Source organism: Gossypium arboreum, chromosome 10, assembly GCF_025698485.1.
Source record: "Gossypium arboreum isolate Shixiya-1 chromosome 10, ASM2569848v2, whole genome shotgun sequence".
Taxonomy (NCBI): Eukaryota; Viridiplantae; Streptophyta; class Magnoliopsida; order Malvales; family Malvaceae; genus Gossypium; species Gossypium arboreum.
This window is the reverse complement of record NC_069079.1, coordinates 122,700,306-122,716,285: the sequence shown is the minus strand read 5'-3', so window position 1 is coordinate 122,716,285 and position 15,980 is coordinate 122,700,306. Positions and strand designations below refer to the sequence as shown.

General features: G+C 32.6%; 1 protein-coding gene across 1 annotated transcript; it reads right to left on the bottom strand.

The window, feature by feature from the left end:
* Positions 1 to 10,025: 10,025 nt before the first annotated feature.
* On the bottom strand, positions 10,026 to 15,533 carry LOC108489564 (mRNA-decapping enzyme subunit 2). Its single transcript, XM_017794203.2, has 8 exons — positions 15,103 to 15,533; positions 13,857 to 14,008; positions 13,209 to 13,336; positions 12,679 to 12,774; positions 11,908 to 12,060; positions 11,396 to 11,499; positions 11,235 to 11,302; positions 10,026 to 10,577 (listed from the first exon to the last, which is right to left on the bottom strand). Exons 1-8 carry the CDS (start codon positions 15,180 to 15,182, stop codon positions 10,393 to 10,395), a joined length of 966 nt encoding a protein of 321 aa, XP_017649692.1. The 5' UTR covers positions 15,183 to 15,533; the 3' UTR covers positions 10,026 to 10,392.
* Positions 15,534 to 15,980: the final 447 nt, after the last annotated feature.

Below are 15,980 nucleotides of genomic sequence, written 5' to 3'. Positions count from 1 at the left end.
TTGATATTATTAGAGATTATGTGACCCGAATTTCGTCATTTGTTGAATAAATAAATACAGTGGTAAGATTCCCATTAAGCACAAAACTGGATTGCGGTTGCAGGGGCAAAGCCCCTACGATATGGACTGTAACGCCTCAAAATTTTAATATTTGACTGTGGAATTTTTGTTGTAATTAATTCTTTATATTTGTGGTTCTATGTTCTGCTTATGTGATTAAAGTCAAGAATTTGAGTTGTGTCTTTAGAAGTTTTACCATTTTATTTTAAAGATAACCTACAATAAGGGAATTTTTTTTTTTTTTGCTAAACGTGGGAAGTCTAGTTGGTGGTTAGTTTAAATTATTTTGAACTAATTCTATCGTTCTTTTCTTTTTGTTTCCTTTCCTATTTTCTTTGTTTTTCTTTTTCTTCTTTTTTAATCTTTTTGCTTGCTTCTATAATTGATATTGCGTTAATCAAGAGTTCTTTTGTTGCTCATTGCGTCGATTTTATGGTTGTTGTGTAAGTTATGTCGTTATCTCATTCCATCACTGCGAGTTTTCGTCTTGTTGTCATTCATTCTGCCGAAATAGGATTTTGCTCGTTTTATTTGAATTCTTAGTTTAAGTGTTCAATTGGTTACCTTTTTAGGTGAAGATCTTAAGGGAGACACCCCTCCATCACATTAGTCTGATTTTCCACTATTATGTGCAAGGTAAGTATGGGAATTTGAGTTGAGGTTGTGTCTTCGACATAAATTTTGGCAATATGTCAATCTTAGCGATTATTTGAGAATAATTGTGTAATTGATTATTGGATTGTCGTTTTAGGTTCTAGGATTCTTCTATGTTGTTCCTACTCCGAAACTATTGCAGGTGCAAATCAAAAACTCAAGTTTTTTCAAATTTTGGATGTTGGAAAATATGACTGTCGATGCCACATGGCCGTGTGCCAGGTCGTGTGGTAGGCCTGTGAGCCACACAACTGTGTGACAAGTCATGTAACACACTATTCACCAAATAGGAGCCCGCACAGATAAGAGACACGGGCGTGTGTCTAGGTTGTGTGTGGCCATGATAGTGCAGAGTTCACACAGGCCAGAGACACGAGCGTGTGTCTAGGCCGTGTAACTCACTGAGTTCACGATGAGGACCACACGGGCAAAGGACAAGGGCGTGTGCCCAGGCCGTGTGGCTTACTGTCGTTTTTAGATATCACACGGGCGTGTGTCCAAGTCATGTGACTCACTGTTTACTATTTAAAACCACATGGTCGAGCACACAGGAGTGTGCAAGGTTGTGTAAGCCACACGGATGACCACAGGGGCATGTGCAAGGACATGTGGAGTGTAATAGACTCTAAAACTTGTCTCTGAGGCCACAGACACCTGTATTAGTCTCCACAATGTGTTATGCTCTAAATTAGAATCTATGAGTACTAGCTAATGCTCTAAAACTAATATCCGAATTATATAAATATATACGTGTTGTGATGACTATTGATGAGATTGGTCTTTATTACCTACTTATGAACTGAATTGGAATGACTAAACATATATTGTTGGCATTTGTTATCTGCATTTGCATGGGTTGGGAATTATGTAAAGGAAGAAGTAATATATTATGACTCAGTGGCTAAGCCACGACTTATATGTGAACCTAGTGCTTGTCGCAACATGATTTGGTAGCTAGACTGTATTTTAGTAACTGTGTTTGATTGGCACTGTATGGTGTATAGGGTTGGATAGGTATTGAATGCTCTTACGGTGTGTTGAAATGACCAAAGATGTTGTGTAGCGGATGGAGGTAGGAATAACTGCATATGTTTTTTATTTTGTCTGTATCTAAAACTGGAATTGTTTCTGTCATACAACTAATACATTAAATCTGTACTGAATGTTTCTGATCCCCACTAAAACTTGGGATTCAAGAACTATCTTATAATCATGCTTAAGTTGAATATACATCTTTTATGCACTAGGTTCATAACTCATTTCATTGTTGATTGAATTTTAGGTGATTCTCAGACTTGAACGGGTTGGCACTGCGGGAGGTCGGTCAATGCACTTTATCTTTCCTTTTAGTTATATTATTAGTAATTTCAGCTTTCTACGATATTATGACGTCTTAGGAAGGTTGAATAGTGGGTTGATTGCTATGACAGTTATAATATGTTGAATGGTTTTGTTTTATTTGCATTTATAAAATGTGGATTTTCCAGTATCGTCAATGTAACTCTCTGGATTTGGTCTGGACGTCTAGGCCGGGTTTACGGTGTTACACAGGCCATACAGCATAAGTTGAATTCATATAAAACTATTCTTCTTTTATTTGAGTTTGAATAGAACAGGGTCTCCTCCTCTGCCCGTGGTTTTTCTTGAAAGGATTTTCCATGTAAAATCTGTGTGTTCTTATTTTTACTTTTCTTATTGTTTTACGATTATTCTACCATCATTATTGACGTTTATTATAACAGACATTGAATTTTTAGACTGATTTTGACAATATGAGTTTTGTTAGTTTTTTATAAATAATTTTAAAGTAAATAAAAATAATCAATAAATTGTATATTATTTTTAAAAATATATATAAAACTTTTAATTTATTTTCACTATTTTAAATACAATATATTTATTTTATATCATAAAATCAAAATTAATTATAATTAAATAAAAATAGAATTCGATCCCGTTTCAATTTCTAAGTAAACGTAATTTTATTAACTTGCAATCCATAAGTTGTTCAAACACAATAAATTATTTAGATCAATTTTTCGGTTTTTTTTTTTACTTAGCCCTAATTCCATTAGGTACGAAGAAAAACTTATATATGTAAATATCTTAACAACTAAACTCGAAATTTAACTCAGGTGATTTATGCAACTTCTCTTCAAGAAGTTAGAATTTATTCTTCTATCTCTAAATTATTATCCCATTTTTTTAAAAAAATGAAAAACTAAATTATTGGTGAATTAAAAATGGTAAGGATGAATCTTGGATGTATGTATATTATTTATTGTTAAAGAACAACTAAAAAAAAGGAACCCTAAGTTTAACATCAATCGAAAGTATGATATGCCATATCATGTCCAAAGATCAAATTCCATTATAACAAAATAAAAATTAAATTGAATTTCCCCAAAAAGAAAAAAAAATCATGGCTTGGGAATATGGTTTCGAACATGTCTAATCCATTCCTCTTACAACAAAAGTACAAAAAAATAATAATAATAAATTGGTTCCTAAATTATAATAATCAAACCAACAAGTCCTTGAAAAAAAACATTTTTTTTTTATCAATCATGATTCAGTTATTATGGAAAACGAGTACATTTATACCAAATTACAATTAAATTGTTATTCAAGTTTTTTTTAATCATTTTATTGTAATTAATTGAGTCCTCAAAATTGAATTTCCCCTGATTTTGTCATTAATTGGACGGACATTGATTAACAAACGTCATTTTTACTTGCCTTACGTGATTACAAGAGCCTAATTTTAGTGGAAATAAATGTCCATTTGAGTTAAAATAATTGTTTACAAGGCTTAATTAATATTGCAACAAAAGTATAAGAATTAAAGGATAACTTAAAATACTGATTAAGTCTTAGCTCGATGAGTATAGGTATTATTGCCAATATAAGACGATGTGGATTTGAGTGCGTCAAAGCCTATTATTTTCCTATTTACGGGTTGAGAAGGAATTGTGATTATGTGATTTTCCAAACATTTGTCATCTCCATATAACCTAAAATTCCCACTTAGAATTAGAATCACATAGTATTATTCATCAATTACCTTTGAAGTCAGTACGTAAGCTCTACCTAGATCTATTTTAGGGGTCAAAAATAAATTATAATTTTTTAAAAGGGTCAAAGTATAGTTTTATCATTGTATATACTTATAATTTTAGAATTTTAAAGAGATTAAATTAAAATTTTATCATATTTAAGGAGTCAAAATGTATTTTTACCATTAAGCTAACTTATAATTTTAAAAATTTAAAAGAAATAAAATGATATATTGCCTTTTTTTTTTATGGAGTCTAGAGTTTCAAATTGACACCATCCCTATATTTAGTTCATTTTAATTCCAGTTGATGTCCGAAAAAAAAAATTTAATCCTTACAAAACATTGGAGAAAGATGTTGAAAATTGGGCTTCCATACTCATAATCTCCATACAAAATTAGCACATGGTTGGGAAAAATAAATAAATAAATGTGATGAAAAGGAAATTTGAGATTTTTTGGGAGTGAATTATGAGCTTACATACATACATATATATATATATATATATACAAAAGAGGCCCTTTCACGTTGAAAGTGAGTAAGAGGACCACTTTAACATAACAAAGTAAGAATTGATGGAAGCTTTTATTATGAACAATAAACCTCTCAATTATCATTTAAAGCGCATCAATGAATTTGTTCTGTCTCTAAATTTTGATTTGAAATTATTGCATTTATTAGAACTCGAATCCTGAATTTGTGATGTTAAAATTGAAAATAAAAATAAGAGTATGTTAAGATTCGAACCTTAAATTTATAAGATTTATTTTTTTTTACAAAAATAATGAAGTACACGTGAATTGCTACGTGGAGTTATCATGTCAGTGCCAGCTTTTCCATTAAAAAAGAAAAGTAATTGAACTAAAATTTGAAATTTGAGTGCCAACGTGATAAAGAAAAAGAAAATTGTGACCAAAGTGACAGAAAAAAAGGTTTAAGGACTAGATCAAGCATTATGCCAAATAAAGAAGGAATACCTTGGAGATAGGGACTGAACTGAAGGGTTTTGAAGACAAGAATAAAGCACGTGATTTTATACATAGTGAAGATAGTGTATGGAGGGATGAGTTGGTGATGAATCATATATATATATATATATATATATATATATATATATACTTTAGTAATCTAATTTAAAAGAGTGAAGATAGTGTATTCGTCACATGCAAATGAACAATTCTTTTTATTTTAAAATATAACGTAATTCAATTTAATACAAATTTCTCAATTGGATTTTAATAATTAATCAAAAGAATAAGAAAATTGAATTTTTGGATTTAGAGCAATGAGATTTTCATTAGGAAAAATTGTATATTAAAAAAAAGTTTAAATCCAGTATTTAGGTTTAATTCCCACTATGTGCAAATTATAGGTAAAAGTACCATAGAGGCTATTATATTAAGAGTCGGATTGTATTTTGTCATTTTTATTAAAAAATGAGCAAATTAGCCTCGTATGTTAGATCAAAGAGCAAATACGTCCTTCTGTTAAAATTTAATCTATTTCTACTGTTAAAAGCTTGTCTTTATACATCAACATGAGGTAGTTTCAATGCCTAGTTATTACATCAGCCATGCCAATTTTTACCAATAGAAATGGATAAAATTTTTAATCGGAAGGACTAATTTGTGTTAGGATTTTAACCCGATTAAGTAACGAACAAGAAAATGGCAGAATAAATTGAGAAATTGAACACACAAATTTAATGTGGAAAAACCCCTCCAAAGAGGATAAAAAACTACGGGCAAAGATAATTTTACTATAATGGCAAAAGAACGAAGAGTACAAAAGATGAAGATAAAAACTAAACCCCGAAAACTCGAAAACAAAGAACTCACAAAACGTAAACACAAAATTCTCTAAATGTGTTATGAGTTCTAATCTCTAATGAGGTGTCAATTCTAAGGGTGTAAAAGAGCCTATTTATAGGCTAAATTCATAAGTCAAATAATAATAAAATAATCTAAACTAATCAGTGTTTGATTGAAACAAGTAAACATAGTTTAACTGAAATATTATTTCTCAAATTTGACTGAAAATAGGAGTCATATTTAACAAATCTCCACCTTGACTCATATTTCCACAACGCCATCTTTTCCAAAGCCCGCCACGAGCCTATCTTGAACTATGCAGGGAATTAACTGAGTCGAATTTGTGATTAGAAACTGGACTAGCCTTCGAATTGTACACTGCCAAATCAAAACTAACCCGGGTCTAATTTTCATGAATACAGTGCCCTAACTTTTCAAAACCTACATCCAAAAGAGAACCTCTCTTAAACGAAACAATCATACCTTTTTCCCTCCTATGACCAAGTTGCCTCCGCTCCAAACAAGTTGACTTCAACTCCGTAACGGACGAGGGACGTCTGATTTCACTGGTCACTGTATAACCTTCTAGAATATAAAGACTGCCGGTTCTTTTACCTTTTAACAAAAAGAGAGCTCCACAAGATACTTTAATACCGCTCGACTCGATGTTGATTTTGCATCCTTTCAAGTCTAAAATACTTAAGGAGATGAGATTCTTTCGTAAATCAGGTACATACCTGACATCTGAAAGTGTCCTAATCGTCCCATCGTGCATCTTAATTTTAACAATACCAATACCAATTACCTTACTAGATGAATCGTTTCCCATGCGTACAACTCCACCTTCAATCGAATTGTATGTGGAGAACCATTCTCTATTGGGACACATGTGGAAAGAACATCCTGAATCTAGGATCCACTCGGACGTGAGCTTGGTGTTATCACTTGTTGACACTAACAAGAAATCATCCCCATTTTTATCGGCCAAATTAGCACCAGCTACATCTTCCTCGTTTCTCTCAGCAGCTTTTTTTATTTCGCAGTTTATAACAATCTGGTTTGACATGACCTAACTTTTTACAATAGCGACACCTTTTATCTCGTTTCTTTGATGCTACCAAATGGAAGCTTGCCTATCTGTCTTGCTATCCAAATGAAGCTCATTGTCGAGTTTGTCTCTACTCAACAAATGACCCTTCACATCTTCAAACGAGAGTTTGTCTATGCCATAAATTAGGGTCTCCCTGAAAGACTTGTATGAAGGGGGTAAAGAGCACAATAATAGCATAGCCTGATCTTCATCATCAATATGAACCTCAACATTCTTTAAATCATTTAAAAGAGTAATAAATTGACTGATGTGATCTCTTAGAAGCTCACCTTCGTTCATGCGAAACGTAAATAGACGTTGTTTCAACACTAAATGATTAGCCAGAGACTTAGTCGCATAAAGAGTTTCTAACTTTTTCCACAAAGCGGATGAGGTCTTCTCCATCAATACCTCCTGCAATACCATATTCACGAGGCACAACTGGATTACAGACAAAGCCTTTTCATCAAGCTCTTCCCATTCTGTTTTATTTAGATTCTCAGGCTTTTTCCCAGTAATAACCTTTTTCAAACCGGATTGAACTAGGATTGCCATCATCCGAACTTGCCACAAATTGAAATTTGTCTCACCATCGAACTTCTCAATTTCAAACCTTATTGTTTCCATCTTTGAATGGGCTGATCTATGAAAATTGAACTAGCTTTGATACCACTTGTTAGGATTTCGACCCGATTAAATAACGAACAAGAAAATAGCAGAATAAATTGAGAAATTGAACACACAAATTTAACGTGGAAAAACCCCTTCAAAGAGGATAAAAAACCACGGGCAAAGATAATTTTACTATAATGGCAAAAGAACGAAGAGTACAAAAGATGGAGATAAAAACTAAACCCCGAAAACCCGAAAACAAAGAACCCACAAAACGTAAACACAAAATTCTCTAAATATGTTATGAGTTCTAATCTCTAATGGGGTGTCAATTCTAAGAGTGTAAAAGAGCCTATTTATAGGCTAAATTCATAAGTCAAATAATAATAAAATAATTTAAACTAACCAGTGTTTGATTGAAACAAGTAAACAGAGTTTAACTGAAATATTATTTCTCAAATTTGACTGAAAATAGGAGTCATATTTAACAATTTGTTTTTTTTATCTACCATACAGAAACTAACTAGCCCATTTTTTTAGCAGAGGAAGCAAAATGCAAACTTACTCTTAGTACAAGTGCCTCTGTAGTATTTTTACCCAAATTATGTGTAGGTTCTCTCTAGATTTATGACTTAAGATTTCACCATGTGAATTGTATTATGGTATATAAGTCGCTTGTGCTTTGAAATGCTTGATTTTGATTATAATCAACTCAGATGTGTTAACTTTGTGTACATGTATTGTTATAATAAACATCGATCATGGCAATAAAATGATCGCAAAGTAATAAGAAATAAAAAATAAGAACACAAATTTTACATGAAAAACCCTTGTTAGGAAAAACTACGGGCAGAGAAGGATAAATTCACTATGTTGAAAAACACACAATACAAGAGGAGTTCGACTACATCTATTAAAGTGTTAAACAACAATGTTATAATCAATGTCTAATCCTATACTAATTCAACTTGTGCAGTATGGTCTGTATCGATTTGCTGCTTAATGGGGATTTGTGGTAGGCTATGACCTCGATCCTTCACCCCCACAGATCCCCCTATTTTGCCTCTTTATTTTATTTTTTTAATAAATAACGGGATTTAAGTCACACAACTCTAACATGTACATCTAACTTCAAAAAGAAATTCCTAAATTAAAAGTAAGAGGACTAGATTTAAATGTCCTAAAACTATAGAGATTAAAAGCATAATTAAACCCTTAAATATATATACAGCCGTGGTCCAGCTTGAAATCCTTGATGGTATAAAAGGTAAGGAGACAGGGGTTTGCTGGTGGTCCCTTGGAACTACCATCATGCTTTGCTTAGCACTTGATGTGATAACATTAACAGCCAACCAAAACTCCATATCGAAAGAAAACAATACTCAGTTTTCTCTTTAATTATTATTTTGTCTGTTTTTTAAATTATTATTATTTATTCATTCATGGCTGATTTTATTACTTTTTTTTAACATTAATTTTATTTCATTTTCTTTTTGATACAATGTTTAAAATTACCTATAGTTCCTCCTCAATGCTTAAATAGGAGAATAAAATACTTCAGCACATTCAAGCTCATTTCCTCTTACATTGATAACAATGTCGATACCATTCGAACGACTCAATCGACGATTCCATGACCTTTAACCATCAATCACTTTTAACTTGTTAGCACCACAATTTATACAAAAAAATCTTATCTTAAAATCCTTATTTTTCACATGACAAAATTACCTAAATTCATTTTCTTAAAATAATATATATATATAGACGTTGTAGATAAATTATTTTTAACAAAAAAGCATCTGAATCAATTTGCAGATATCATGCCAAAGAAATGGAGTAGACGTTTTCTTATTTATTTTATTTTCTGAATATTCAAAGAGATTTTTTTTTAGATTTTACGACAAAATACAGTCCTTCTATCTGTGGTAACAATAAAGCAATTCAAAATGAATTTATTTGATGTTAATGTCATAACTTTGATTATAATGTGTTTTACGTTTATATAAATTGATCTATTAATATATTCTTTTATGTCTTATCTTCAATTTCTTTAGTCGCATTTCATTTCTTAACTACAATGTTTTTTATATCCAAACCATCTAATGAAGCCCTACTCAATAAACCAAATTTACTATTTATATATTAAAATAATGATTTTATTTAATTAGAATTCAAATCAACCCAAGCCAATCGAAAACAAAAAACAGTTTTTGTCTAAAACCCGACAACAAAAAAATTGTTTTTGTCTAAAACCCAACTTCTGTATAGAAGTCGGGCCTACAAACCACCTAGTTCGTGCACTATCTCACCCAATATTCACTAGATCTATCTGCTCATGGATTCAATATTTCTTAAACCAGATCAATGGTGGTCGAATCGCGCACAAATTCGACTGATTTGATTAGAAGTTTCAAAAAATAATAAAAAAAAAGATTTTTTAAAAAAAACCCAATTCAATCAATCCATATCGATTCAAAATCCCTCTCCGAATTAGTATCTAATTCATCGGATTCAAACAATTGGATTCTTCATTTTGTCAAGTATTCATCTCCATCACCCATTGTATATAACATATCCTAATGACCATATGAAGACCTCATTTTAGAGTTTAAAAAATATATATTATAACGTATTCATATATTAGCACATATACATATCCGATTCAAATCAGATAACATAGGCAATTAAGCACTAAATCAACCAAGTCCATGAATCAATTACATTAAAGAAACAGGGATCTTAATCCAAATGCTACTAAGAAGAGCAAATACAACATTTTGATAACAAGAAATCAACCAAGTGAGCAGCGGCTTTTAGCGATGTAGCTGTTAGCCGTACAAAAGGGGACTATAGTATTTTAATATTTCACCAATCACCAGTTTTTGACTTACATATAACAATGAACAAGACCACAGCATACATTGCCACCAAAGGTTCTTTTTCTATACAGAATTTACATGTCAAACAAACCCCGACATGACCACAAGAATATACAACCGATTGGGGCGATGATGCTGTTTGGTTTTACAGGTGAAAAAGTTCTAGCAACCAAAAGTCCCACCTATACCAACATAAAGGACGTCACAGTAAGAACTTGGTCTGATCTTCAGGTAGAAAAGCTACCTTCCAATGCTCTTAATACTGCTGCCGTATCAAATCTAAAGTTTCTGAAGCTCTTTCCAGGACCAGTATCAGGCGGCTTAGCATCGGATTGAAGCTTATTCGATTGGCTCTCTACAATCATTGAGTTACTTCCTATGGAACTGTTCTTTGCTTTCCAAATAGAGACCCCTTGCCAATTTGAAAAACTCGTCAGAAAACACACACTAAAACATCTCCAAGGTACCCGAAGTCTTTAGAGAACATATAACCTTAAGTAATTACACTACAACCAACTAATCAAAATTACAAGCGATATGCTTTTGAAAATATAAGGAGTCATAAGTAGATTAAGGTAAGGCCAGAATGCAAAATCACAGTGGTTGAGTTTAATTAATGACAAAGATAAGTACTTATAAAGCAAAACATGCAACGCTCATATCAAGCTCCAATTAGTGTTTTAAATTGGTTAGCTCAAACATCTTAAACAAACTGACATTTACATTTACGAATACTTTTATGCGATTCAATTATGAGCTATAATATCATTCTTCTGCCCAAACCAACCAACAGGTCACAGGCTGAATTCTGAGCAGTTATATTATCTTATCTGAATTTCACCTCTTCACATATAATCTCTCTACTAACGAAAGAACTGTTGGAGATGGAAAGAGTAGATTTGATTATTTTACTTTCTCCAACTGCCCTTGTCACTTAAGGTTCACAAAATCCCAACTCCTCCATTCACTCGACTACTTTTCCTTTTCATCCCCTTTTCTAGTCTTCCCTTGATAAGATAAACAAAAGCCTAATACTAATCACCTTCTAAAATAAAGGGAAGGGAAAAACCTTTTAGAGGCAAATCTGGTCTAGGAGGTAGTGGGGACGGATGCTTTGAAATCCATGATTTCAGAGATCTGCATACAGACATCATATATGAGCACTTTACTCAACAATTGAAATGCATGTGAAAATTAATCACAATGTAGTTGAAAAAAAAAAATACTGACGCTAAGAATGGGGCCACCATATAAAGCTTTAGGCCAGTGATCCCACGAGATATTACTTCATTAGTTGCAGGCTGAAGATCATCAATCCGGTGCCATGCAATTTCCTGCAACCAGATAATAGCAGGCAGGCTGTCAACATCATTAATTTCTAAGAGATGCAATGTCTCAGATATCCTCTCCATCCCTTGGTAAAGACAGTTGTTTAAAGGACTCTCTTAATTTTCGTCATTTCCATAAGGCGGCAAAATACCAAGTAATGACAGGTAAGGCAAATGCCTAACATCTATAGTGGACAGGCATTAACCATTAAAAAAGCCCAAATGTGAAATTGCTCGAGGACTGAGCATTTTGAACACAAGTTAATTGGATAAATGCTCTGATGTTGCAAGGAGAAGTCAACTGCATATACAAGGGCTGCTTAAAACTGGAATTCTATCAGGCCACTAAATCTTTTGTAACCTTCCAAATCTTATGAACAAGTAATAACACTTATCAACAAAAGAAACACATACACTGATCTCCTTTTTCGTAAGTGGGGCAAAGGGAGTATCATCCTTTACGCCAGCAATTATATAGAGCCGCACTCTCTGCTGGCCAAATATTACTTCAATGTATTCATCTTTGTTTAGGAGAGCTGAAACATCGAAGCCTGTTTCTTCTAAGACCTGTATTTTCATTGGATGCACATCAACAATCACAGAAGTATAAAGAAAAAAGAGAAAACGGGAAACAAAGATTTCAAAGAGTAATCAGTAGTTATTTGGATTCCCTTATCATCAAAAACCAGATGCATCCCTTTTGGTGCCACAATATCAGCTCTATTATTTCTCCAAACAAGAATGGAAACATGCAGTGAATAAATTACAAGTAATGATTTACTCATACAATGGCTGCCTACCACTGATGAAGTTAAATGACAAATTTAATAGAGAGACTGGCAACCCTACTCTAGCTTTTATTTTTGAGAGGTAAATGAACCGATATGGGAAGTTAGTTAATAAAGTAATGTAGATTCCACATTTCTTCCTCATCTATGTCAGTTACAACTAAAGACCAAGATCATTCTGAAACAACCATTGACTCTGTAGCCATCTCCACCTAGTAGAGTCTAATTACAACCATCTGAAGGTCTCAAACCACGAGAATAGATTCACCTTGTCACAAGAGGTTAAACTATCAGTCAAAGGAAATACACTTCCAATCTGATTCTTTAGGAATCAGTTTCCAGCTCTTCAAAAAATAGCCAACAATACTAAAACCTAATCCATTATAAATAAGCTTACTTCTCGAATGGCACATGCATGGTCCTCCTCGTCTTTGTTCTTTTTCCCACGTGGGAAACTCCAGCTTGTCCCTTTCCATCCCTTCACTAGGATGCACTATTAATTGCAGCAACAAACACAAAGACATCATAGAATGAAAGTTCAGTAATTAACATCAACATATACGATAATCCTAGAAAATGTTATACAACCTGAATTTAATTGCAAAGAATAGCTTTCATTGAGTTCCACCAATTAGAAAACAACATTTGAATGAAAAACCCAAGAAATACAGTTGCACTAACACAAAATCTCCGATGAATTTATCAAGAGAGTGAAGAAGTGATTTAAAAAAAAAAAAAGATACGAGAAAAACTTCTGCTCTTAAGCACAAACACATGAATGCCTATGCCAGAAGTGTATTAGAGTTGAGCATAGAAGTGCAATGAAGTCAACTTGGGCAAAAAGCGAATTACTCAAAAAAGAAAAAAAAAAGGAACACAAAGGTCAAAGGACTTCTTGTTTTTATCTAGCAAAAGGAAGAGACTCACCCGTTCATATGTTTCATCCAAAATAATTGCCCCAGTTACAGGAACTCGAACCTTGTAATCAGTGAAATCCTTAAAAATATCATCTATATGAGCAACATAAGGCCTTAAAACATCGCAGCTGTTAAACACTGGAACCAGTAAAGGAAATAGAGAATATTGATAACAGAGACAAAAACACAGACCATACTCAGTATGGAATAACAAAAAGAAATCAGAAAATGCCATAAAGATAATCTTCCAACAGTAAAATAAAATGTTAACTCAAAAAGAATGTAGACTAATACTACACTGAATAGTATAAACTCTTGCATTCAATTGCATCGAGGAAAAAAAGGATGGAATCTGAGGCCATCATCTTCAAAGAGAGAAGATATAATAAGCTCAAGCTCCAACTCCCTGTTAAAAAATATTATTTTTCCTTTTCCTAATAGTACAGATTCTATGAAATAGAAGTTCAAACTTCTGCAATCATAACATAAACTAGGGGAGTATATCACCTATAATAAATTCAATGAAATTAGCCAATCACAATATTAAAGTGTGCAGAGCTCACAAAATCATTATATAGAACCCATGCTTTTAAGTGGTGGACCCTTATTGATAACAACATATCACATAACAGTAAAAGATGCATCAAATATAGGATACATAAAGAGGTGAACTCCTTTAGGTTCAATGACTTCAGTGATGGATTTTTTTCCACTGTGTTGTCCTCATAGAACCAATGTGCATACTCCACAAGGAAAAGAATTCTCTCAAATGACTGCTGGTCCTCTTTTGGAACATTTAAAACAAACCGACTGCACAAAAATTATTAGCAGTAAGCTTTAGATAAAATCAAGAGGGGGAATAAAAAGAAAATGACAAGGATCTAAAGACTCTTAACCTTAAGCCTTATACTTATGATTAGTCTCACAAACAGCTACTACAAAACCAGAGATATCATTTAACCCGTTTAGTGCATTCCCCGGAACAGGATATACCATCTATATTGCCCTCTGACAAAAATAAAACTTTAATAAATAAATAAAATAAGGTATTTGAATTCAATCTTTTCTCTCAAAGTCAATATATTTTATACCAATTGAACAGATCGCACAATATTCAGTCTTTTTCCTCTTTTTTGAGATTCAGGATACAGTAACCGATTCAATAACATATGTGGTTCCAGTAAATAACTTATTTATCTTGTTATTAATCAAGGATTTCGGATATAGCTAGAATGACCCTCAAAATTTGCAACTACAAATTTGTTAAGAAATGAGGCAATAACATCATCATTTGCTAGGATAGAAATATCTGCATGGATCACAGTTTGTTTCGATTAAACAAACATTTGAAATTACAGATCAAAGTTCCATAACTCCATGCTCATCAAGCAGGCTGGTAGCAGTACAAACTAACAACTCCACAGTCCCACTAAGTTTTAATCTATACAGTAATCTGCACACCACATTATTAGTCCCACTCACTAACAATCTTCAAAATACATCATTATCAATCTATCAACAGCAAAAAAAAAAAAAAAAGTTATCCAACTAAAAATACATGGCCTAACAATATTTAACAAGGATCTGAACATTGAGGGTCTAAACACCAGCTTCTTCAATTAATACAAAGGATCAAGCTTCCAAATCAAATTATTTTTCTATCAAGTTCTAAAGCAATGCAATTAAGAATTCCCTATACCAAAATATGCAATATGAAACTAGGTTTAACTTTCATAATAACCTCCAAAACAGATATTTCCAAACAAGGAACATGAGCTAATAAACCTAACTTAACAATTTATTCTATAAAAAGCATTTTAAAAAAACCCAAGAACTAGTCAGAAAAACACTAGAACTCAAACATTAAATTATCGGTCAACAAAAGAAAAAGAAAAAGTTGAAACCTGCAGAGATCGTCAAGAAGCTCTTGAGGAGGAAGACCGTTCTTTAATGGCGCACTCGAAGACCGATGTAGACCAGACATAGCTCTTTCTAGTTTCAAAAAAGAAAAACAAAAAGAAGAAAAAAAGAACTAAAACCCTAACCCTAACTATTTCTTAGAGAAAGATCCAGAAGATTCTAATAGAAGCTTCAAACATTTATCGTAAATTCTTTTTTCTTTGGTTACTAAAGTTTATCGGAAAATGGAGATGGAAAGGTAGAAAGAGAGGTCCCGCCGGCCGGGATCTCTCAAGGGGGGATGTGAGTGGTGACCCGAAAATAAACCGTTTCTCCGCCTGCCTCTTTGGTTTGAGTGACCCCCTTTTTGGTGGATTTTGGGATTTTATATTGACCCGTTTGGTTTTTATGAACCGGGTTTTGAATTATGGGTTGAAACTGAAAACGATTTGGATATTCGCAAATATGTATTTATTATGGCCAGTAAGGTATAGATTGAAATAATTGGAAGAAGTAAGAATAAATTATTTCTTTTGGCTTAATATAATATTTGGTACCTAAACTTGGCTTTTTTTCTAATTTGGTACCTATTCTTTTTTTGGTCCAATTTGGTGCCCAAACTTGACACTTTTTCTTAAGTTGGTACTTAAACTTTTTGGGAGGTCAAATTTGGTACCTAAACTTGACTCTTTTTCCTAATTTGGTACCTAATTTTTTTTTGTTTAATTTGGTACTTGTCAAACGTTTTACAAATTACTCCAATATATTAACAATGTTATTTTTGATGAGATAGCATAAATAATCAATGTATGATCGATGTGTGACAAATGATATGATATTTTTTGTGTTTTATATGTTCAATTACTTTTAGTTTTATTTATTT